The sequence below is a fragment of the Giraffa tippelskirchi genome, chromosome 3, assembly GCF_054371585.1.
Source record: "Giraffa tippelskirchi isolate mGirTip1 chromosome 3, T2T-mGirTip1v1.2.pri, whole genome shotgun sequence".
Classification (NCBI taxonomy): domain Eukaryota; kingdom Metazoa; phylum Chordata; class Mammalia; order Artiodactyla; family Giraffidae; genus Giraffa; species Giraffa tippelskirchi.
Genome location: NC_137277.1, coordinates 29,055,579 through 29,081,461, shown reverse-complemented (window position 1 = coordinate 29,081,461; position 25,883 = coordinate 29,055,579). Strand labels below are relative to the sequence as shown.

The window sequence follows — 25,883 nt, the reverse complement described above, 5'->3', positions numbered from 1 at the left end:
CTTCCCTGTCCTGCCGGGTTTCCCTCAGGATAGAGAAATTTACTGAACAAAAGGGGGCACTGAAACCGAGCAGGACCCCATGGAGACTCCCTGGGCACAAAAGTCCTTCCGTTTGTCCCCTGGTTCTTATTTGTAGAAATAGGCTTTAGTCTCCCAGGCTTTTCCTGAGTTCCAAAGAGCAGCTTCAAGCAGTTATTTATTAGGGAAGTGAGAGAATGTGGAAAGAAAAGACAACGGGTCAAGAAACAATAGTTCAACAATAAAACGGGGTGCAAGTTCCTCCCGTGGGGCATACAGAACACTCTGACGTTTATCTCTGAGCTGTTCTGCAGAAATAAGACCCTGGCCCAGGTGGAGGATGGTGACGACAGGCTAACCACGAGCACTAGACCCTAGACTGGTTGGAACCAGAAGGTGGACGATTAAGATTCTTGAAACACCACCTGTTACCTCATCTCCCAACCACAGGAAGGATGTGCAGGAGCCGACACACACCCCTAGCCCTTCCCCTCTCTTCGTCTTTAAAAAGTCTTCCCAGCAAGTCGTGGGGAGGAGTTTGGGCCTTTTGAGCATGAAATGCCTGTTCTCCCTGCTTCAAAGTGAAAGTTTCTCAGCTGTGTCCAACTCTTTGCAGCCCCATGGACTACAGAGTCCATGGAATTCTCCAGGCCAGAACACTGGAGTGGGTAGCCTTTCCCTTCTCCAGGGGATCTTCCCAACTCAAGGATCGAACCCAGGTCTCCCGAATTGCAGGAGGATTCTTTACCAGCTGAGCCACAAGGGAAGCCCAAGAATGCTGGAGTGGGTAGCCTATCCCTTCTCCAGTGGATCTTCTCGACCCAGGAATTGAACCAGGGTCTCCTGCGTCGCAGGCGGATTGTTTACCAACTGAGATATGAGGGAAGCCCTTCTCCCTACTCAGTGCCCTGCAAATAAACACTGGACTTTCCTTCACCATAACCCAGTGTCAGCAGACTGTCTGCCTCTACAGGTGAGCGGAACCAGGTTCGGTTCAGTAACACCTCCCCCAACTCCCTGGGAACCACTACTCTACTTTCTGACTCTATGAATTTCCCTACTCTGGACATTTCATACATACAACAAGTAGATTTTTGCATCTGGCTTCTTTCCTTTGATGCATGTGTGCTCAGCTGTGTCCAGCTCTTTGAGACTCCATGGCCTGTGGCCTGCTAGGCTCCTCTGTCCATGGGATTTTTCCAGGCAAGAACACTGGAGTGAGTTGCCATTTCCTTCTCCAGGGGATCTACCTGACCCAGGGATCAAATACACTTCTCCTGGGTCTCCTACATTGGCAGGCAGGTTCTTTACCACTGAGCCACCTGGGAAGCCCTTTTTTCTTTAAAAAGATGCAATTTTAAAAATAACTTTTTCTTTGAAAAATTTATATGTTCATAGCAAAAAATGAAAATACTATAAAGAAAGGATGAATAAATTTTAAGTATTTCCCAGAGATAACCACTGTTAACATTTGTATAAACTTCTTTTTACAGAATTGGAATCACACTAGACAGTGTTTTAAAATTTGATTTTGACTTGATGCATTGGGTACATTTTTCCCCACTGCTTTTAAATATATTTGTTCAAAGTATGACTTTTAAGGGTTATATTATATTACACTGTACACACATACCGAAATTTATTTGATTACCCTATTATTAGATATTTGTATCACTTCCAGTTCTTTAAAAATAATTTTAAATGAATAAAACATGATAAATTTGCTTGAAATGGTATCTTCATAGGGATCCATGACTATTTCCTTGAAATAAATACCAAGAAACATAGTTTCTGTGTTGAAGGGTATATTCCACGGGTGGCACCTTGACTGGGAGGCCGACACCGGTGAGTTATCTGGTCAAGGACATAGGCAGGACACAGCAAGTTTTAACAGGCTGAGTTTTAAAGTTTTAAAAGCCTCAGACTTCAAGTGTCAAAACATTGGAGCAGTATTGGCATAGAAGAAAATATGTAAAATGATACCCAAGTTCACCCTTACAGGAAACATAATTTGAAAATAGTCTGGCTAGGAATGGCCAGGCATTTTTACTGCTTTCTAAGTCACTGTATTAGTTTTCTTTTGCTGTGTAACAAATTCTGGGGCCCAGTGACCTGTTTGTGACCTCATGGTTCCTGAAGGTCAGAGGTCAGTTGGTGTAGCCTGTTCTCAGCTCAGGGTTCCCCAAGGCTGAAATCGACTGTCAGCTGAACGTCGCTGGGCAGCTCTGGGATGAATCTGCCTGCAGGTCTGTCCAGGTTGGAGACAGGTTTCTATGTCTGTAAGACCAAGTTCCCCATTTCCTCGTTGGCCATCAGCAACTGGAGGCTGTTCTCAGCTACTTTCCCCAGGTTCCCCTCCCATCTCCAACCCAGCAGCGGCCATCATGTGATGGGGTTAGGCCCACACAGGTAATGTCCCTTCCTATTCTAGGGCCAATTCATCAGCAACTTTAACTATGCTGTTGAATGCTTTTTGCCATGAATACAGCATGATTATGGGAAAAACGCCAGGGAGCAGAGATCATAGGGCGTCTTAGAATTCTGCCACCCTGCCTGGGTGCTCTGTGCCAACTACACATTCATCACCAAGAGCATTTATATAGTGCTGTGCCTGACCCTGACCAGACCTAAGGACTCAGGACCCCACAGGCACGGGCCACGGCAGCACTGAGAAACCTTGAATGGGAAAGTCATGCCTGAGTCTCAGGGAACCAGTGTGCTGTAGACAGAAACGTAGGAACACGAACAATGAGCGGTACACTAATGACCCAAAGAAGAAAAGCCTGTCCCTGGTTGATCACAGGAAAAGCAAACAATCTGACCCAAGGGAGAATCGGGGGCTCTCTCTGTTACCTCCAGACCCCAGTAACTTTGCTTGACTAGAATTCTGTTGCTGTAAATCTGGCAGTGTGCGCGATACCCACTAATTGTGGGCTGGTGTCTGGTGGGTCAGAATCCGGGGAGCCCCGCCCGGTTGTTCACGTCAGACATTCAGGTGTCAGTCTGGCCAGGCTCTGCCCTGGAGGCCATGGGAGGGAATCCACTCACAGGTGGACTCGTGGTGTTGCTGTATGATCCGGACTGACTCGCCAGTGTAGGCCACACACAGTCCAGGGCACCACAGGGCCTGGGAGCACAGCCAAGGTGCTGCCTGCAGAGGGCAGGGTGGCTGGGCCTTGTCATGCTTCCTGGCAGGTTGGAGGCGTGCCCCAGGACCACGCAGTCATCGTTGTTTCAGGTCAAGGTCCCTCGGCTGAGGCACAGCAGAAGGCCCAGCAAGCTGCACACCCTCAGCCTGGCTGAGGTCTGAGGGCATCAGGACAGGAAGAGAAGGACTAGCCTGTTCACTTCACAACAGCTGGGGCCCCCACGGCACTTCCTGGGTGTCACAGGACCTCAGCGCTCTCCAAGGCTTTCATGCTGGGAAGTCCTGGTTTCCTCTCTGGCCATCAGCTCCTCCTCACATGTCGCTTTCACCTTCAAATCCACCGAGGGCGTGGGTCGTTATGCTTCAGAGGAGACTCTCGACTTTTACGGGTTTATGTGTTAGGTCTACCTGGGTGATCGCCCCTTTGCCACACTTGGGGGCAAGTCCACAGGGTGAGGGGCACTGGGCATCATTCTTAGAAGTCTGCTCTTCTATCTACTATCTCAGTTTCTGCTCCTTTAGAAGGCTTCCTGGTAATGACCTTAGAGACGGAAACCTCTCTGTGACACCCGAGAGGGAAGAGAAAGCAGATGGAGAGAGAGAATCTGGGGGTTCCATGGGTAGGGGTGGGGTGGGGATGCAGCTGAAGGCACGGCCAGCACCAGACCCGTGGGAAGGAGCCTGCAGGGCCTTCCTGGAGTCTGGCTTTTTTCAAAAAGGCCCAGAGGAATCTGAGTTGAGTGGACTGTCCTGAAGGGTCTCCTTTTGATAAGAGTGGCTCCGTGCAGACCCCTCCCCACAGTGCAGGCCTGTTTACTGCCCAACTTCATGCGGGGTGACCCCTGCCTGCTCATCTAACCCTTGGTGTTGCTGTACAGAGCAGCCACCTGGTATTACTTAAACTCCAACTGAGACATCCCTAAAGCTGTGTCCTTTTGAGCCTGGTGTGAGATAAACACATGAGTCCTCACCTTTTCCAGGTGAGCTGAACCATCACCTCTCCCACCTTCCTGTTAAGACTGCACCCCACACCTGACATTCCCAATCTTCTTTCCTGGCTTTATGTTTCTCCCTAGCACATTCCATCTTCCAATCTGGTACATATTTCACATTTAAATTTTAATTAATTGTCATCCCCACAAGAACGTAGTTTCCACAAGAGCAGAGGTGTCGCCTGTTTCATTCATGGATGACTTCCCAGCAGTTAAATATAATGCAGCACCAACCTGGCATCTCTATAAAAAACCCACCAAATTAATATAAGGAGGATTCTGATCTAACCTATCACACTACACTATGGTAAAAAGAAATCATTTTCACTCAAAATTACATGGTTACTGGTTTTTTAAAAGATGGGTTTTGAACCATTTTGAGTTTTCTACAATTTATTTCTGGTTTCCCAAGTTGAAGAGAACAAGCTTTAGAGGGCTGTCTTAGACAAACAGGTCTAGACAGAGGATATTTTTTGAAGAGTAGATAAATCAGACACATGTGATTTGTATTTCTCTCTAAGTTTACAGAGATTTAACAATGAATGAAAGATACTCTTCAGGCAAAATAAGTTTGGGATTCATCCATTGTTGAGATGCTTTGAAAACAAGTTCAAGATGTTCACAAAAGAAAACAAAGCGAAAGAAAGCAAGACAGCGAGAAACGTCATTCTCACTCTCATGACTGGAAATATCTCGTCTAACTCTCTTGTGACCTAATTACAATGCCCTTCTGCACTCAAGGGCCGATTCCTTCTGAAAATTTTAATATTCTTTTCATACCCATTTCAGCACGTCCCTCACCCATTTCTGTAAAATGAGAAATGATACTGACCACCATGACTTCATGGGGCTCAATGCGGTCAGACCTCATGCCTGGCTGATGAGTCCTACTCGTCTTCCTCTTTGGTCAGCAGGCCCACTTCCCTCACCCTGAAACCTCCCGTAACCAGCTTTCATCCCTGACTCCTGTCCTGGAGGGGATGCTGTCACTCAGGCGCCTGCCTTTGTCAGGTGTCTGAACCTTGAGAAAGGGCAGACGCAGAGAGTGACAGAGGAGCCCAAGAGGACGACAGGCCAGCAGCATGTTTGTACCTGGGGGGCTTCTATTGTTGGTCATGACCCTGGTTTTTTCTTTATGTTTTTAAAAGAAAATGAAGAGACTCAGATATGGGCCACTTTTTTCTTGGGTGCAGTCTGAGTTGGAGACACTTGACTGCTGCTGCACAGAGAACCTGGCTCTGCCTGGCCCTCTGGGCTGACTTTCAGCTGAGGCCTGGTCTTCTTGCCCCACAAAGCTGGACATTGGGAAAGGAGTGTCGTGGTGCCAACAGTTTCAGGATTTGTAGAAAAATAGGGTAAAGGTGTGGAGGAGGGGGCTGGGCCTGAATAAGGAAAGTGAAGGAGGTGGCAGTTTTAAAGAGGACACCTACTTAACAGGAAGGTAAAACAGTCCAACTTTCAGAAGAAAACATAGAAAGATGTGTCATGATCGTGGAACAAAGATTTCTTAAACAGAAACAAAATACTAATCATCAGAGAAGAGACTAATAAATTGGACTTAATTAAAATGAAGAACTGTGTTTAAAGGAAGAGTGAAAAATTCATCCACCCTGGGAGATGATATCGTCTATTTGACTAGGGACCTGTGTGCAGAATGTATAAAGAATCCCTGAAAGCAACAAGCAAAGAAAGACAATCTGATTTTAAAAATGGGCAAAGGCCTGAGCAGGCATCCAAGGAAAGACAGCGGGATGTCCAAGGATCACAAGAGAGGACCTCAACCTCACCTGCCAGCAGGGAAAGCAAGCCACAGCCCGAGTGAAATCTCGCGTCACACATGCCCCAGTGACCAGGAGCAACAAAACCAACAGCAGCAAGTGCTGCGGAGAAAGTAGAGAAAACATAAATCACATTGGTGGGCGATAACACCGTATAATTGCTTTGGAAACCTGTCCAGCACAGTCTACCATGCTGGAACACACATACATCCTGTGGCCTACCTGGTCCATTTCTAGGTGTAGACCCAGAAGGAATGGACACATGTGGGTTCTGAGAGGCGTTACAAGAACATACCAACAGAACATACCAGATTTGTAAGAGCCCCAGACTGGAAGTCACTCACCTGCCCATTGACAACAGAACAGGTAAGTAATGATCATACCATAGGTTACTACTAGAGAAGGAAATGAATAAACCATACTCACAGGCAACAACACAGGTAAATCTCAACAATTTAAAAATACAGATGGAAATACTACAAGTTTTAATTCCATCTATATAAAGTTCAAATGCAGGCAAAATGGATATGGCATTTAGGGACCCTAAGTTTTATAGAAAACCAGCAGGAACAGAACTAGGGACAGAGTCACCTGTGGAGGTCATGGGGGCTACGACAGGAAAGTCACATGAGTGGTGTGGGCTCAGCCGTGCTCCGCTCCTGGATGTGACTCTATGGGTTTTCACGTCCACAGTCATTCAATAAACTATGATTTACATGCTTTTATCTTTGTGTATGACATTTCATTATAAAAAACCAAACTTATATCAAGTATTCCTTCCTTGTTCAACCTCCACAGAAAACAAAAATGGAAACTCTCCAACTAAATGTGAGCAACTCCTAACTTCAAAAGAGACTGAAGGCCCACCATGTGGGGCCTTTGTGTGAATCAGAAGAAGGCACCATCTTTTGAAGATGATTTAGTGAAAGCTGCCTCCTTGGGCAGAGCAGCCGGTTGGGAGCACTGCTGGGGGTTTATTCAGCCTCTGAGCAAATAAAGGGTCCCCTACCTTAGGGGACGCAGGCCCGCAGTGAGGTCATGTCTGCTGGAAGTCGTGATAGGTCCTCGGGGTTCTACCCTGCCCCGCCCCCACCCGCCAGCAGCCCCGCCTGGGAGAAGAGAGCCGACACCAACAGGCACACGGGCCCACGCAGGCCGGTGCACACGCAGGACGCAGGACGCAGGCTGCTGCCCGCCCAAGCCCACTGGACGCTGACGGCCCCCGGCCTTACCGCATAGCCCTCTGTCTTCCTCTGGCACCACCTGAGGAGAGCGTTGCGCTTGGAGCCGCCGTATTCCCGGGCCAGGGCCGCCAGGGGGTCTCTTCTTTCCACGCTAGTTAGAAAGTGGGGATGCTGACATTTAGAGCCCACAAATACACAGGAAATAACTAACTAGATGAGAAAAGCAAAAGTCGAGGTCTGTCCAACGAGACTCTAAAGAAATCGTCCATCATTCCCATTAACAGCACAATTTTATCACATTTCACAGTATGAAGCAGAAAGGGAACTGTGCTTCCTGGCTTTCAGGAGTCTGGTGAGGGTTTTTTTTTTTTTTTAATCCATCTGCTGCTCTATCCTTCTAGCCTTTTATTTATTAAGTACAGCATCATTTAAAGACACCTCTAGAAAACAGTACATGTTCCAAAGCTACACCTATTTCTACATAACATATACAAGGTATACTGGAAGAGCATTTTAAAAACACCAGACAAGTTGCTTATGGGAGGTGATGGAAATGGAGTTTATATGGTCAGTGTCACCTTTAACAATGAAGTTATTGTGACTTTGCAAGTGTTCATTATGCCTGGTCTTAATTCATCACTGAGAGCCAAATTTCTAGGCATGACAAATTAGGGAAGACTACATGAAGGCTTGGAAAAGAGTTTCTCAATAAACGAAACATTTACCAGTTTTCTTAAAAAAAAAAAAAAAGACATGACTGCAATAATAATAATACGAAAATTACCAAAGTAAATGTCTATTCTATTATCAGCTTGTCTCAATGACATGAATATAAAAATGAAATAATAAACTAACCTCACTAATCTAACCTTTTACAATGAAGGTATCATATAAATAGCATGGAAATATACACATAGTTTGTTTGTATGCATTTCTGGTACAAAGAAAAGAATAATTTTGGGATAGCACTAATTCTGGTCATGAAAACCTGTTTTGATTATTTAAATCCCCTGCACATAAACAAGATAGAAATGTAACAACTGGGGCTTTAAATTAAACCTCTGAAAGATATGACTTCATCTATTTGGGTCCAGAAACAGACCACACCCAAAGATTTGACAATGGCTGAACTGAGGTGTTCAGACTTTTATAAAACCTTTTTCTAATACTCATAATGGTAGTTCTAATGTTTGTTAAAAAGCCATTACTCCTCAAGTAGCCAATTTTGTGCATTTATCCACCTGCCTATTTGAAAATATTTACTGAGTGAGCAGCTCTGTGCAGCACAACACGAGGGGCTGAGAGTGATCCAAGCGTCAGGAAGAAGTATTTGCTGTCCACTAAATTACAGCCCAAGTGAGGACAAAAGCACACACAGTGCGCAGCAGGGAATTAAATACAAATGGAGGTCAGACAGCACAGGCAGAAAAGGGGGTGTCCGTGCTACTGGGGGTGGGCTGAAACCGCAGGGGAGGGTGGACTGAGGAGGAGAAGTGTGAAAGGACAGAAAGAAGACAGTTCTGGCCAGAGTGTTGTAAGTTGTCAGAATAGCTGGTGTGGTGCTGCAAAGGAGGGAGGTACAGGCTCTGATGGGTACCTGAGTTTGCTCTGCGGCTTCCAGCCCCCAGGGGAGGCGCCCAGCAGCCTGGAGCCCCCGAAGCCCAGAGAAGGGGGTCTGCTCAGGGACTCGAGAGAAGGGCTCTTTCGGAGATAAGGGTTTGGCTTCAGGTCCTCAGCTCTTCCCTTCAGGAGATCTGTGGGGACAACAATACGATTATTGTCCTGGAGGAGGAGAGACCCGAAAGGTCACACTGTCCAGTACACTCGGTCCTCACGTCAGTGTCATGTACAAGCACATAACAGGAACCAAGTCACTGTGCAGCACACCTGAAACCAGCATGCACTGTACACCAGCTACACTCCACTAAAATTGTATAAAAGAACACACAACACATACTGAATCACTGCAGCACACCTGAAGCCAAGGCAACCCTGTAAATCATCTGTGTGTGCTGGGTCACTTCAGCCATGTCTGACTCTTCGCGACCCCTCGGATTGTAGTCCTCCAGGCTCCTCTGTCCATGGGATTCTCCAGGCAATAATATGGGAGTGGGTGGCCATGCCCTCCTTCAGGGGATCTTCCCGACCCAGGGATTGAACCCACGTCTCTTGTCTCCTGCACTGTTGGTGGGCTGGTTCTTTACCACTAGCGCCACCTGGGAAGATCAACTCTGCTCCAGTAAAACTATAAAAAAAAAAAACCACACCCCAGATTCGGATAGAGATACACAGATAACATGTTCTGGACTGGATGATGAAAATGCGAACAGGGACATGGTGTTTTCCAGAAAGGACTCTCCAGGCAGGACCAGCTTCACGAGTCACAGGGACTGATGCCAAGCTGCCCTTGTTCAACAGTTACTCTGAGTTTCGGGATGCACCAGCAGCGCACTGCCCAGAGGCCCTGCCCCTAAGAGCCTCCATGGGTGCACAGGGGGCCAGGGCCACCAGGCCAGCCCAGCCCCAGGAAAAGCCCATGTTCTATTGATGGGCACTTGAGGGAGGGTGTGGCAGGAAGACACCTGGTAGGTCATCAGGTGGAAATGCTGGGCACCAGGAGTGAGGCCCACTTCACAGGACAGGGCGCCATGCCAGCCACAGGGCCCAGCTCTCTAGGAATCAGTGAGAACATTTCCTCTGAAGCTCATCTCTGCTGTCACTGTAGTCTGAGACAAAACAGCTAAGGAAACAGGCTGAACCCCCTCGAGGCTATTTCCTAGAGGACCACTGAGGTGCAGATCGGGAGAAGACCCCCACAACTGTCTAGATGGACGTACAGACGACTCGGGAGTGGGAACCTGGTCACTTGCTCGATGCCACAAGCAGCCAGCGACCAGGCCGAGCCCACGGTCCCCTCCTTTGACGCCATAAACAGTGGAGAAAACAACACTTGTACAGCTATTAGCATCAATTATGGTGGTCAGGTTGGGAGTGTGGCTAATGAGCTGGGAAGAGCAGAGAATCACAGCATTTACATCACCAAAGGGAACAACAAAAAACAGTGCATTAACCCTGGGTCCTGCAGCTTCCAGGGACATGATGCTGCACAGCTGGCTAGAAAGCAGGCAATTTCCAGGGTGCGGGCCTTTCCGAGCCAAGAAAACAATCTCGGAGGTGGACAGGTGTCTATGGGGTGGCAGGAGGGAGGAGAGAAAGAGGGGAGCTGAGGATGAGTTACTACTTCTGGGCAATCTCAGTGTCAGTATTTATCTTGTCAATGAAAAGAACGGTTTCTCTACAAAAGGGAAATTCTAAAGCTGGAGGAACAGAGATGTCACTACTAAGAATAAAAGATCACCTAACGCACTTAAAAACAGTTCAGATGGTAAACTTCATGTTACAGGTATTTTGTGTGCGTGCGCGCGTGTGTGTGTGTATAGTCCCTCAGTCGTGTGCCACTCTTTGCCACCTCATGGATGGTAGTCCACCAGGCTCCTCTGTCCACGGGATTTCCCAGCAAGAATACTAGAGTGGATTACCATGCCCTCCTCCGGGGATCTTGCCAACCCAGGGATTGAACCCACGTCTCCTGCATTGGCAGGCGGATTCTTTACCACTAAGCCATCTGAGAAGCCACAGATATTTTATCACAGTTTGAAAAAATAACACGGGCAGCAATGCGCTTATAACCGAGTTATTCCTTCTTCACATTATGTAGCAAGTGTGAAGAACTCAACATGAATGCCCCCTCTGGTTTCCTTACTCCTCTGACCCTGGACTACCCATGGTCTCTGGTGACCACTTCCCTCTTCCTGGGAGTCATTATGACAACCCAAACTCCTATATGAACCGTGCATACTTCTTTATGAAGTTGCTAATCGGAGTGATCACCAGCCTCATCACCAGAAGGCAACGTGGCAAAAAGAGTCAGGGAAAGTCCTTCCTGTCCCTGAGCTCCTCACAAGCAGTGTGGCTTTTGTACATTGATTAAGCTCTTTAGGGCCTGAGTCTCTCACTTGTAAAATGCAAAGAACGGGCCAAGGTCATTTTTAAATTCTCAATGTCAGTGTTTATCTAAGGCTAAAATAAAATATTATCAAGTCCACGAAAAAAGAAAACAAAATTCAGAAGGGAAAAAAATAAGTTGGTGAGGTGAAAGAGTTTACGGTCACAGAAACAACCATTTTACGGATAAATCTGTGCTTGACCACGATCAAAAAGGAGAAGAGTGGGGTTTCCTTTTTTATTCAGTGTCACAGAAACTGTTTTACACTTAGAAATAAAGGATTTCTCTCTATGTGGTCTAGGTTTCTAGCTTTCTCTCCTTCTTCCCTGGATTGCAAGGAGATCAAACCAGTCAATCCTAAATGAAATCAACCCTGAATATTCATTGGAAGGACTGGTACTGAAGCTGAGGCATACTTTGACCAGCTGACGCGAAGACCCGACTCACTGAAAAAGATCCTGATGCTGGGAAATATTGAGGGCAGGAGGAGAAGGGGGCGACAGAGGATGATTTGGTTGGATGACATCATCGACTCAATGGACTTGAATGAAGTATGAGCAAACTCCAGGAGATGGTGAAGGACAGGGAAGCCTGGTGTGCTGCAGTCCATGGGGTCAAAAGAGTCGGACACGACTTAGCGACTGAACAACAACTCCTTCTTCCAGGCACGAAGAACCAGGTAGTCAGTGTTCTTTCCGTGTTTCCTCACAGCAGTGACCTCACACACATGTATCCGTCTCCCAGTGCACATTCTAGACGATGGGAACCCTGGCCAAGGCCTTGTGGCTCTGGCAGGTGGCAAAAGTCAGTCTCTCCAAGGCTTTGGCACCAGCCTGGCCGAGTTCACTCAATCCTCCAAGCCATCCCAGAGGCGGACCACAGGATTTCTGTCTCCAAGACGAGGGAACCACAGCACCGGGGGCTGGGATTACTAGGCCAGAGCCAGATTGTAAGTGGTAGGGCCAAGGGTCAAGTCCATGCCGTCCACTCTAGTCCCGACTCCACGGCTCCCTCACATCAGCCATAGGCATGGCAGGTGCAGCAGGAGCAGAAACGGAACACGTGAAGCCTGCAAACACAGCAGCGCTTCATCATGGGGTTTAAATTTTTAAAAACAATGCATAGCAACAGGAAAAGGTCTACGCTCAAAGACAAAGATCTCAGGCATGTATTAGGAATTGTGAGAGCAACAGACCTTCAGAATCAGATAAGAGTTTTTCCTCAAAATAGTTACTTTTAAAGATGAGATATGCTCTTGAGATTTAGTAAAACATGCAAAAGACCTCCAGAGCCTGACATTTCTCCCAGACTCAGGCACCCTGTAGCCAGCAGGACACAGCTGGAATCTCACAGCCATAATATACACATTCAGAGTTTGAATCATTTGCAACAAACGCCCGATTCTTTTTCTAAGCTCAGTTTCATGCAAAGGAGAGAAGAAAAGTTAACCTTACAACACATAAGTCAAAAGCACTTTCTGTTTAACTCTTTAGTGACCAGGGGATTTTTGCAGAAACTAATGCCTGTGGTGGGCGATTTGTTATATAAATGAATATTGAAACACTCCGGTCAATAACATTCAGGTAACAAAAGACGTATTAATATGTCTCTGGCCAACAATGTGTTACAGTGATTTACCTGAGAGGGGAAGGTCTGGGAGATCCAAGCGCTGAGTCACTCCTGTGCTGGCAGGCCGAGCACCACTGAAGGCGGAATGCCTCTGAAACCAAAGGGCATCACACAGGTCACACCAGGAACAATTGGTGTGTGTGTGTGCTTGTGTGTGTACATACAACAGTTCTCAAGCTCATTAGAATCACCAGGGGGGCCTTTTAAAACAATTGCTTTAACTGGACTGGTAATAAATGCAATTGGCGTGCATGCATGCAAGCTTGCTCAGTTGCTCAGTCATGTCCAACTCTTTGCGACCCCATGGACGGTAGCCTGCCAGGCTCCTCTGTCCTTGGGATTCTCCAGGCAAGAATATGGGAGTGGGCTGAGACGCAATTGGCAGGATCCTCAAAAGGAACAGAAAGGACGTGGAGTGAAAGCACAGTCTCCCTTTCACTCCCATCACCCCATTCTCCCCAGGGCAACTATTACTCATCACATCTGTGAACATCTTCCTGGAATATTCTATGTATATTCAAGGATGTGTGTAAACATACTGTTTTTCAATGGCCAACAGGCACATGCAAAGATGTTCCATATCACTAGTCATTAGGAAAATGCAAATCAAAACCACAATGAGTTATCACCTCACCCCTGTGAGGATGGTCACTGCAGAAAACAACCATAGAAAAAACAAGCACTGGTAAGGATGCAAGAACTTAGAACACTTGTGTACTGTTGGTGGGAACGTAAAACCATGCAGGTGATATGGAAAATAGCCGGAAGGTTCCTCAAAAACATAAAAACAGAACTACCATGTGATCCAGCAATATCACTTCTTGGTGGTTACCCAAGGAACACAAAACAGGGTCTTGAAGAGATATCTGCACAACCATGTTCACTGTAACATTATTCACATTAGCCAAGACGTGGCAACAACCTAAATGTCTATTAACAAATGAGTGGATAAAGAAATCGGCAATGATGGGAATACTGACATCAGAGAAACTGGCAAACACTACAAATCAGGGCTCCTTCTCTTAAACAGCCAGTTGTTAAACATCTACCAGCAAACTTGTGTTTATAGATCAATACAAATAGGTGAAAATGAAGCATGACCTCTTTCACTTGTATTAAATAAACAATGATTATCATAAAAAATAAATATTTTGTATTTGGTTTTACATAGAAGGTGGTAGAAATTACCTTCAAGGATGAAAAAGTAAAAAAAAAATAAAATTTTTCTTTTAAAGCATAAAAGATCCCAAACAACAGACGTAACTACCAAGGATGTCAGGCAACAGAGCTTGTTGACAAGTACATCAACCTCAGCTCCGTAGAGGCAGAACGCTGAGCGCTGCAGTGACATCAAAAGCCCTGGTCTTAGAAATGCCAGGGGGTTTTGGTCTAAGACCTTTAGGAGATGGCAAACACGACATAGGGTTACATGCAGTGAACCCTTAAGAATTTATAAATTGCAAGCACTGTCTCTGGACATTTTTTTAAAAACAAATTCTTTGAGAAAAAGATCAATGTCCACTCTAGTATAAAAATTACAATCTTCACTTAACTGAAAACTTTGACAGTGTCATCTTATGGAAAACCAAGAAAGAGGCATCAACAAAACTGTATGATGTTTACAGCGTCTCTCTCAGATCCTCACCAGGCACTGGAGCGGAATTTTTGATGAAAGCTTCATTACTTTAGGCCTATTAAAAACAATGTTCAGAAACTTCCCTGGCAGTCCAGTGGCTAAGACTCTGCACTTCCACTGAAGGAGGCCTGGGTTTGATCCCTGGTCAGGAAACTAAGATCCCACATGCCATGTGGCATGGCAAAAATTAATAAACAAAAAAGATGATCAATGCGCCTCAAAAAATAAACGAACTGGTTTCCACATCCCTTTTGGTGCCTAGGTAACCACGTGACACAGGCTCCCACCCACACCCCATGGGCACCAATACCTGCATTGGAGAAACAGCAGCAGCTGGGGGTGTCCTCACGGGGATCCCACTCAGGGGACTCCGGGGGGTCTTGTGGACAGAAATATTCTGCCCAGCTCCACCTGCCAAGAAAAGAGACAGAATGTTTCTATGCTGTTCCAGTTTGAAACAGCAAATAATACTTCCTGCCTTGTTGATGCTCTTTCACCCTCTTCTGGTCTGGACTCATGCTGAACTGGGGAGTGAGTCGAGGGTTAACTAGATGGGGGCTGGTCTTAGACAAGGACACATGAGGAGCAGGAGAACATACGGGTAATGAGGCAGCCACGCAAGAAGAAGATATTCTTGCACAAACCACACTGTTCTGTCCTTTTCCACCTTCACAACCAAATGTTGTCACTGGGCCTTCATATCTTCCTGTCTCTGCAGGCTCAACTTAAACCAATTCAGCCACAAACTGTTTCAGCAGAGACAACGTCCTAGGACTGGCTGTTACTCTGGCCCCTGGTACAATGAGCATATTTGTTGTAATCAAGGGAAGACATACATCGTGTTTTGGACACAGGTTCCTTCTAAGAACAGTGCTCATGAAAGTTCAGGGCAGACAAAGTAGAGATGCATTTCTCTCATATGCAGATAATGGCAAATAAAAGTGAGCTGTGGGTCAGGGAGACATTTCCAGGAAAAGCTGGGAATGTCCCATGATCAGGAATGACAGATTGTGTTAGGTGCCAGCCAGACAGCCCAATGCATGGAACCAACGCCTCCTTTCCCGGGAGACAAGCCTCTGGCCAACCCTGCTAATCCTCATGAGATGGTAAGAGGGCAAACAGTGGTGACCTGGATTTAATGGACAGAGAGGAAGAAAAGGAAAGGGGTATAGCAGGAGCTGAAGGGAAGGATGGGAGGAGAGAAGAGCCAGCTCTCCTCTGTGGTCTCACGCAGCCCCAGCGAGCACTGCACACCGTGTCTGCACGTGGATAGTCTGAGAAGGGCTCCCTGGTTGCACCAATGTGGGGCCAGGGCAGCGGAGGACAGGCTGGATCCATGAGGCTATGGTTTGAATTCGAGTTTTGCTTATCAAACAAAATGACACAATACCTGGTCGTCCCAAGTCAAATGACTTGATGAGGGACTTCACGGTGGTTGCAGACTCTGAAGGTGTTGGAGGAGTTCTATTCACGTAGACGCTGTGCCACCGGCCAGGAGCGTCCGCCTCCGAGGGCTCGGGCTCTTCCTTCACTGGTCTGCATGGCAAAGAGCAAATCAGGGTGAAAAGCTGGAGGACATACCCATTCAGGGAAGGACACGGATGGAAACAGCCAACGCGAAGAAGAATGAGTCTGGGAGGAGAAACCCAAACTGAAAATCCTGCTCTCTGTATTAGCTTTGCATCTCCAGGAAATAACCACACTCAACTTTTATCAGAGACATTTTCTCGGAAATAGCCAGAGATGGCATTTTCATATGTGCAGTGACTTGATGTGAGCTCTAAATGAAAAGGATATATGTACATCTACTCTGTAAACTATAAATATATAAAAAAACAAATGTTATTTATCATGAAATAGTTATCTTACTGTCCACGGTGAATACAACAGGTTGGTGAGTTAGTGTGAATTCCAACCCCACCTGGTGCACAGAGGCTGGAAAGATGACACCTCAGGAGCCCACCCCCTGCAGCGAGGATCGCAGAGAGGGGCTTAGACCCCACTGGCCAGGAAGACTGGGCCAGATGTAGACTCCTGAGTCGGGGAGGAGAGGCAGGGCACATGGCATTCACTACGCTGAGATGGACAGAAGCAGAGGCAAGGTTCTCCCGTTGCTGGAAACTGGTGGCAGCTTCGGACCGGGCCGGCAGCTTCCTGGTGTCAGGTTCCCATTCAGGGCAGAGGCAGCCACTCTCCTAGAAACCCAGCTGTGTGTGTGGTAACTTCCAGAGTTGTTCCTGGAGGCTAGGCCTGGGTTGGTTTCTCCAGAGGGGCCTCCAGCAATCCTGCAAGCCCCTTCTGCTTAAAGCCACAAGGCTGCCATTTCTCAGGAACATCAGAGTCCTGACTCACACGTGAACCCTCCCATCCCTAGGAACAGGAATGGTAACTGTGCTCTGGAACAATACCGCAACTCCCTATGAGGCAGTGGTTCTCCTGAGCTCTCCTGCACAATCGTGGTCAGTCTTCCCTGTGGTCTCCAAGCTGGAGCACAGACTCATGGACTGTTGTTGTTTAGTTGCTCAGTCGTGTCCGACTTTTTGTGACCCCATGGACTGTAGCCCGCCAGGCTCCCCTGTTCATGGGATTTCCCACGCAAGAATCCTGGAGTGGGTTGCCATTTCCTCCTCCAGGGAATCTTCCTGACCCAGGGAGGTCTCCTGCATTGCAGGTGAAATCTTTACCGCTGAGCTACCAGGGAAGCCCCCAGACGACTCATGGAAGAGCCTCTTAAAGACAGACCGTTGGGGTCAACGTTCCTCATCCAGGGGACGTTAGCCTATCACTTAATCTCCCTGTGTGTTAGCCGAGACATCGCTCAACTTCCAATTTCTAAATCATTGCTCTTTTTATTATATCAAATTGCTATAGCTGTTTTGCAAGAAGATGACTAATTTATGAGAATAGCTCAAACGGAATACTTCTGGCAGCATATTTTAATAAGGTCAATGGAAGTTTAAAATATTTATTTACTGATCTTTTTTGGAAGAAATCTGGCTACTTGGAAGCTTGGTTGAACTGACTTGTCTTTGATTCTCAAAGTTTTCTCCTGTTGCTCTGTAATCAACGTGAGTAGGATAAATTTAGAACTTAAAACACACTTTAAATCACACTGCCCTACACTTTTTTATTCACCTTCTTTTGAGGTAAAAAAAAAAATCAGTAACGAATGACTTTTCTGGGAAGTTAGTATCAGGGAGTCACGTACAGATGTGAGATTTGGACCATAAAGAAGGCTGAGTGGTAAAGAATTGAAGCTTTCATATTGTGGTGCTGGAGAAGACTCTTGAGAGTCCCTTGGACTGCAAGGAGATCAAACCAGTCAATCCTAAAGGAAATTAATCCTGAATATTCATTGGAAGGACTGGTGCTGAAACTCCAATACTTTGACCACATGATGCGAAGAGCCGACTCATTGGAAAAGACCCTGATGCTGGGAAAGATAGAAGGCAGGAGAAGGGGATGACAGAGGACCAGACAGTTGGACGGCATCACCAATTCAATGGACGTGAGTTTGAGCAAGCTCTGGGAGACAGTGAAGGACAGGGAAGCCTGGGGTGCTGCAGTCCATGGGGTCGCAAAGAGTTGGACACGACTGAGCAACTGAACAACAACATCAGGTATTTCAGAAATTGGTAAGTCTCTTTGGTTTTGGTTACTTTCCCTGTCATGTCACATAGGACAAAATCAGATGGTGAATATGCAGAAAGAGTGGAATCAGGTTAGGTACAGGCAAAGGAAAACCTCTCATTTCTGTCCTGGCCATTCTCAGGAATGTGAGAAAGTGGGCATCTTCTTAGCCGTCCAGGTACATGATCTGCCTCCTCAGGGACTGGGGAGATTCAGGGCACCCGACGAAGGAAGGTCATTTTAAAAAGCCCATGTTCATTTCACTCTTTGATAATTTAATAAGAATAAAACAGGGAATCCTACATTCTGCTGAGGTGTTCCCTTCAACTACTTAAGCTTCTATGTGAGTCACAATATCAGATGATACAGGACTCGTTCTGAAGCCTAAAAGAGTAGCAAGGATGCTGGAACCACTTCCATCTTGCCTGCCTGCAGGTACGATGGGCAACGCTCCATACCTTCCGTCTGCTGGGCCGGGCCAGCAAGAAGTAGGGTGAGGAAACCCTGCAAGGAGTTTAAGTAGATTAGAGATGCTATGAGACTAAAGACCCATCGCATTATGTAACGGCTATGTGTGTGCATGTGTTTGCACATGTGTGCATGCGTGTGGGTGTGCACGTGTGAGTGTGTCTTGGGAGCCACAAAACAAAGCCTGAAATGAAGAACTATAGAACACAGTCATTAAGAATGCTGTTGATCTCATCAGCACTTTAATCCTAGGTAGGGACACCAGCCTGTCTTCAGATGATTTTGGATCAACCAGCAACAAGTCCAGCAATAAACAAAGTAGGACCTCTCCTCTGTTCAGAGGAAGAGTAAGAACTCTGTAATCTACAGAGGCAGGCAGATTCTTCACTGCTGAACCACCTGGGAAGTATCCTTGCCTGGGAAATCCCATGGACAGAGGAGCCTGGTGGGCTATAGTCCACAGGGTCACAAAGAGATGGACATGACTGAGGACTGAGCAACCTCCCTAACGCACTACTTTCCTTGTTAGGTTAGGAAGAGGATCTTTAAGCACTGCTAGTTTTCTACAGCTCTTGTGTCATCACATAGGACACTGCTTGGCACTGCTGTCAGTTTTGCTCCAAGGACACGTGAGTTCTTGCGTGCAATTAGTTCTAAAATATTCAAATGTTAATGACCTTTGGGAAACATCGCATTATACCACTGCTGTCTTCACAATCAGCAGATGAAGATTTGTAAAGAAGACCAACTGGGCACATTGATGATCTGCTCATGATAGTTCTTTTCTCAGCTACTGAATGGAGCCCAGCCCAGGCCCTCCTGGTGCTGCACAGACTCCCCGCACCCTGCCTGGTTTCCGGACCGAAGCCTGGATGTCTGGAGCTCTGTTCCTCTTTGTCCTTCCTCTATGTCTTTCCTCTTTCATGTCCCCACCTGCAAGGTACTCTTCCCAAAGTGTATCTTCAATTATACACAAGACACTCTGAAAGAAGTCTGCAGATCCACATGAGACAGGAACCGGGAAGCACTCTGTCTCAGGTCTCAAGTGTCCTCTGAATTTCACTTCTGAATTGCAACGTAAGCATTTCTAGGACAATAAAAACCACCAGGGTAACATGGCGATTGAAGAACCACAGGAACATTTCATAAAAATCCTGCATCGGCCCCTGAAGCTACTGAAAGACGGCATGCACAGGCCTCAGACTGTGAAGAATTTCTGCTACACAGAGAATGAGTTGGGAAAGAAGAGAAAATACTACCAGTTCACCCTAACTCCTCTACAAGGAGAGTGAAGGTGCAGGACAGCCCACTGAGTCCCTCCCAGCCCTGGTCCTGGAGGGAGGGCCAGCTTGGGAGCGGCACCTGGAGGACATGTGGAGCACTCCTCCCGCCAAAGGTCAGGAACTCCGAGACATGACCATCCGAGGAGGCCAGGGTGGTTGATCCGCGGCACAAAGGATGGTAGCAGAAAGCCACAGGACATGCCTGAAATGGATAACGACCATGCAAAACAGACCCCCAAAGCCGGCTCCCACATGCCACCTGCGGCCAAATAGAGAGAAAACTGGACACCGGTGAATTTCCTCGCTGGCACCTTTTCCACTGCATTTCTTTCAGCGCCTGTATCTCTGACATTCAGCAGAGATTTACCTTAAAGAGCCTCTCCTCTAGCTTAAGATACAAGAAGATTTCAAGAGTGGTTGGGCAGAGTGAGCACAGATGAAGGCAGAATCCAGACACTGATCCTGGGCAGAGAACAGGTCCTGACACACTTGGATCCGCTGTAGCAGGAATAAGTGATGGGCAAAATCAGGCCCTAATGCACGGACAGATCTCATGGCGTAAGATGAAGAGACTCACTGCACGTGAGGGAGAACAGATGTGTAAATAAAAGACAAGAAACAGACTCAGACACTGAAAAGCCTCTGCCTTGAGAATGCAATAAAACCAAGAGAATAAACAAAAGATGACAATGTAAAATGAAAGGCTGAGTGTTATTAGCAATCTCATAAGGGCAGGAAAATATTTTCAAGGGGAACCAGCTTAAGAGAAAAAGGAACAAGGGCATATTGGGAAACTCTTTCTGAAAATGGATGAAATGAACGATGTCAATGTGGGATTTCAGTTCCATGGGCGGAGAGCGCTGCTGACACTGATTGCCTTCCAGGATGCTACCAGAGGGGTTTAACACTTTCTTTTTATTATCAGTTCACCTAAACAATACTTCACAATTAAGAAGAAATCCAATACAGTCAATCACCAAACAATCTGTTTTTAGATTTCAACAAGACAACTCTGGACCTCAAATTCCATGTACTATATTTTACGATACTTCAGAATTTTTAATTAAAAACTCATTTATGCAAAATTAGTATCTTCGCTCTGTGCCCTACTTCCAATAATGAAATTATTAAAAAATAACATTTGCACTTAAAAGTCAACCTCCTGTCTACAAAGTGTACTGAAAATGCAGCTTTGCTTCTGCCTTGGTTCTAGTCATCTGATGTGGCTTTTAAGTTCTGAAACTACACATGCCAGAAAACTGGGAACAAAGCGACCTGGAGGTCCTGCCAGGGGTGAAAAATCAGGCAACAGACTCTTCTAAATAATGACATATTTATTTAGCACTTCATAAACACTTACATATAAAAATAGTCAACAGTCTCCCAAGAAAGACAGATCAAAATATGTGGGGCAGAGACAGCTGTGCATTTGAAGCTGAGGTTGTGTTTTTCTTGTTTATATTTGAAAACACCAGGCAAGTGAATTTTATATCATCATAAGGACTTTCAGTCCGAGGTAAACTTACAGATATATAAATTCCTATCCCACAAGGACAATTCCAGCAGGTATCAAAACTATTCTTACAGAGAGGACAGCATCCTCTCAAATTGAGTCTTCTAGTGACCCTGGGCCCTTGGGCCTGACCCCCACAATGTCTTCCTGAGTTGACCAGCTTGCCTAAGTTTCTGTGGAACAGACAGGAAGTCCTATCTCATCTCATCTCCTATACAGTAGCTGATGGTCCAGATGTTCCTCACACGAGGGCTGCAGTAGTCTCTGCCTGGCGGAGGCTGCTGACCTGGACTTAGATCTCCACAAATGGATGTACTTCCAACACTTTACAGTCTGACTTTGAACCTTGGATCCCTCTGAGTTACACGATTCTGGACTGGAAAAGTCTTTTAGTTTCCAGGGTGAGTTTATTCACGAGGCTTTTGCCAACACTCGTGAGTTCTCAATGCAGCTCTGATCAGCACTGTCACCATGTGAAACTGTCTGATTCAACCACAGCCTTTATGATCAAGCAAACATCTAACGGAACCCCAACGAGATTTTGCAAGTCAGCCCAACATGTGCCAGTGGCTTGTTTTGGACTAGGTGAGGAAGTCAGACCTCAGCTTGAAGGGCGAAATCAAGGCTTGACATTGGGGGAAGTAGTGCTTCCTAACTTCTTCAGAGACGTCACGTGGACAGCTTCCTATTTCATCTAAACTAGTGTTAATTTCAAGCTTATCGGATACCGTATTCTAAAGGAAGCATAAAAACAAACTCCAAAAAGTAAAGTGTGGTCTGGTTTGTGTTCTTTCTGCACATGCAAAGCCACGGACCTCACTCAGCACTCTGGCTGCATCTAAAAAAATGTTGTCACAACAGACTCGTACTTTGTTTTTTGCCTTTTGTTTTCAGAACAACTTCATTTTGTGCTTCAAAGACTGCTGAATCTTCTGAGAAGACAGAGGGGGAAAATCTTTGTGCAGAGTTGATTCCAAAATGCAAAAAAAAAAAAAGAAAATAAAAAGGCAAAGAGACTTGTTGGCAATGACTGTTCGAGCCAGTGGCTGTTCTAAGGAGACCGTTTGGTTCTTTATGAAAAGGGCATTCCTCCTCTACACACGCCCCCTCTCACACAGAAATGGCTGTGGCTCCCCATCGCGGCAGGGCTGGGCGGCCTCTCCTCCTCCACCTGCTCTGCTAGCTGACAGAGACCATGGAGCTGGAAGATAGAAACAGGAGGCACAGGCTGGTAAAGGGGTTACTCCACGTAACACGACCCCAGTCTACACACAAGAATGACAGCTGGCAGTGTCCGGGGGGACAGCTCAGATCCAGAACAGGATCAGCACACCTGGATTTCGACTTCTCCCATCCCCTGTGGAAGTCAGAGGTCTTCAGACAGAATATGCCATGAACAGGCTCCTCCCTCTAGACCTTCGCCAATAGACAAATGTGTCGGCAGAGATGATGGAGGCCAATCACATCAGGCCCCTGTGACTGACAGAATGGCCTGTGGGTCCCTCTACTGTCCTACAGTTAAGAGTGAAAAAGAAAAATGACTTCTTTTATGATACACACGTGCTGTGTACACACGTGCTGGAGAAGGAAATGGCAACCCACTCCAGTATTGTTGCCTGGAGAACCCCATGGACAGAGAGAAGAGCCTGGTGAGTTACAGTCCATGGGGTCGCAAAGAGTAGGACACAAATGAGTGACTTGGCATGGCACACACGTGCTAAAGGCTTTGGGGAGGCGCATGTCCTCAGCCCACTTTTCAAAGTGAATCTGTAGACGGGGCCGGGCAGCAGGCCAGCAGACGCAGCTCTGCATAACTATAGGCAGCTTCTGTGATGCCACACGTGCAAAGCTAAGCTATGAAAATGCATGTCTGTGTGAGTGAAAGGGTGATGCTTGTCGGGATACTGGAGGATCAGTTTCTGCCCCAAGGGCCAAATAAAATGCCAGAGGCCCAACAGCTGGAGGTACGTATGTGAGGTCTGCTCGGGAAGTGTGCGGGAATCCCCTTGAGAACTGGCTCTCCCCAAGGTGGGGATGGGGAGGGGGTTGGACATGTCAACAATCCCAGGGACCCAGGAAGCTACACATCCAATGGCCCTCCTCCCTTCCAGTGACAACCCCAGACACCCAGCGAGCAGTGTGACATGTTACAGCTGTGAGAACAACACAGGGCGCATAGAGGCACACAACTGACGTCAGAATGCAGGCGCACACACAGAGTTAACAGCCGACCCCAGGGAGGCTGGCAGTGACAGGCCGCATGCTGCTGGCTTCAGGGGCGGCAATGCAAGAACCAGCAGCACAGGCTGACGCATAGTCCACCTGAGACGTCCTAGTTTGGAAGCTGGCACAGCTAATTATCCACAGACATTCAGCGTGTTTAGCTCTTTAAGATGTTTCCCATGGCTGCTCATTGATGTCGCACAATAACTACAGCAGAAATCGAGTAAGCCCCCTACAAACAATGGTTTTAACAGTTTCATGGTACAAGCAGACACAGAGAGGTCTGTCCCTGCTATGGTCTGAGACAACCACATCATGCATGTCTCACTGACAGGGTCTCTTGTCAGGGAGGCTGCGTGTAGCCCATCGAGGCAGTAAGCTGAGCTGCATGTGTGTTCTCTGAAACTGCCAGGCCCAAGGACTCAACTTTTCAGGAAGAATATCTGTTGTTTCAATTTCGATGAAAGCTTTAATTTCACTGTATTTCCCTTAATGGTTTAAAACAAGAAACAGCCAGAGTTGAAAAAGTTATTCATGACCCTTTAGTCCAATAATTTATATGTCTGGTAAAACTGCCCATTTTCAGGTCCACAAAAACTACACAGGCTTGTTCCGATTTCTGGAAGAGAAAGATGAGGTCCACAACCTCGCATGGAGGTGCCATATGTAAGGGCGACTCCAGGCTTCTGTCAGGAAGATGGTTCAGTGGGCATGTGAGTCCACAATTCCCCATCAGAGAAAGGTCAACCCATCAACTCGTCTCAGAAAACAGCGGAGCCTGGGGGGGCGCCTTAAAACCCGACCTACTCCTACCTCCTCATTTAAGAGACGAAGGTGCTTGGTCTGGGAAGAAAACCCGCAAAGGTGAGATCAGAGCCTAACTGTGCCATGTATCTTAACATCAATTATTCTGACTCCAAAATAAAAATACCTCTGAAAACATCACAGGGCTGAAGATAGCTAATGAGCTAAGTTTTAGAGTCATCTAAAAACAGTACGCTAAGTAACGTTTCACTGTTTCAGGTACTGAGTTCTTGGGAACAAATGCTAACTTGTCTACACACCCAGGCCCGCTACCCACCCACCTGCTGGCCTGTGTTCTCTTGACAGCCAGCTGATGAGAAGGCGAACAGGTCCACCTGGAGTCACAATGGAGGTGTTTCTCCTACGACGCTCTTACTTTCTCTTGTACTAATACTTGGAGGACCTCGTCAGAATTTTCTGTATGTTCTTTGGCTGTGGCTGAGCCAAGAATGACTTCTGAGTTCTCGTTAGGTGACTGTCAAAGTCAAGAACCCAGGCAGCTAAGATGGAAGCACTATGCTGATCCAGGACCTTGGAGGGTGGGAGCTGGTTCCAGCTCTGGCTCAGGTGATGTGTTCAGGGAGGGGCGGGGCCGCCGGTAAGTAACTCCTCCAAGGCCAACACTTAGAAGAGGCGGCTGGCCAGGGCAGCCAGAGCCAGGCAAGAAACCACTCTGGCAAGTGGCTGGAGGGCAGCCCGAGGCAATGACGGCCAAGAAGCCCACTGACAGCACAGGTTCAGTAATGTGTCAGTTCTCGAATTTTGAAATATTGTGTGATAAGGGATTAAATTTCTGTATTTGGGAGGTAGGTTTGCAAATCACTGGAAAATCAAAAGAGAAATGTACTGTGTTTAAAAAAAAAGTGACCCTAAGTTTGAAAATGTTGGGTGTAGCAAATGGGGGGCCCTAAGTGGTCAAGCTACATGTAGGCATCCTATGACATCAGGGTTGTATGTATAACCTGACCTGTTTCTTAGAATCTATACAATAACTTATTGAGGGCCACATCTTACACTCAGGGCTTGTCTGTCACTGTTTATCTATGAGATGATGTATATATGAAGCAATCCAAGTTATAACGTGGTTCTTCCTCCAAAGACACACAATAGAAAAGCAAGACACGTGGACAAGCAAACAAAAGCAGACACCACAGCAAACCAGAACAACCCACAGTCATTTCAACAGGGAACACCACAAAATCTGCTTTCCTACTTGGCTGCTCCCTGAACTGAAAATTCATGTGCTTTGGTGGCCAGAGAGTACAGGTTTGACTACACAATCATGATCTTGATTTTCATAAACAAAGGGCCACGAGATTGACGGAAGCAAGTTTGGTAAGAGAATCAAAACAGAATTCTGAGCAGAAATCTACCCCTTCCACTGCCATGAAATTCATGATACTACATCAGACCCAGAGGCTGGGAATCCAGCCTCCAGAAACCCTGGAAAACAGTTATAAAGTGCAAGCTGTACAAATCTGTATCCAGAACCTACTAAGGGTTTTTAAATTCTACTGTGTTTTATATTGAGAGACATCTGAAAATTCAAAATAACTTCTAATAACCAAGAA

At 46.6% G+C, this 25,883-nt stretch overlaps 1 protein-coding gene and 1 long non-coding RNA gene across 32 annotated transcripts in view; one reads left to right on the top strand and one right to left on the bottom strand.

The window, feature by feature from the left end:
* SPECC1 (sperm antigen with calponin homology and coiled-coil domains 1) overlaps positions 1–25,883 on the bottom strand; it is a 200,684-nt gene that overhangs the window by 30,503 nt on the left and 144,298 nt on the right. For 19 of the 31 annotated variants that reach the window (XR_014080480.1, XR_014080482.1, XR_014080483.1 and 16 more), the window contains 5 exons: positions 15,782–15,927; positions 14,702–14,802; positions 12,765–12,846; positions 8,718–8,874; positions 7,169–7,271 (listed from right to left, as the gene is read on the bottom strand). Coding sequence is in view for 26 of the 31 variants with exons in the window: in XM_081583727.1 (XP_081439853.1) it covers positions 7,169–7,271; positions 8,718–8,874; positions 12,765–12,846; positions 14,702–14,802; positions 15,782–15,927 (589 nt within the window). In the remaining 5 variants the exon portion in view is untranslated. Of the gene's footprint in view, positions 1–7,168; positions 7,272–8,717; positions 8,875–11,349; positions 12,196–12,764; positions 14,447–14,701; positions 14,803–15,781; positions 15,928–21,091; positions 22,487–25,883 lie in introns of those variants that run through there. The other 12 variants (XM_081583742.1, XM_081583744.1, XM_081583749.1 and 9 more) reach the window with 4 other exon arrangements.
* LOC145543150 (uncharacterized) lies at positions 2,190–6,966 on the top strand. Its single transcript, XR_014080489.1, has 3 exons — positions 2,190–2,264; positions 4,687–6,302; positions 6,735–6,966. It is a non-coding gene; the product is annotated as an uncharacterized LOC145543150 (long non-coding RNA).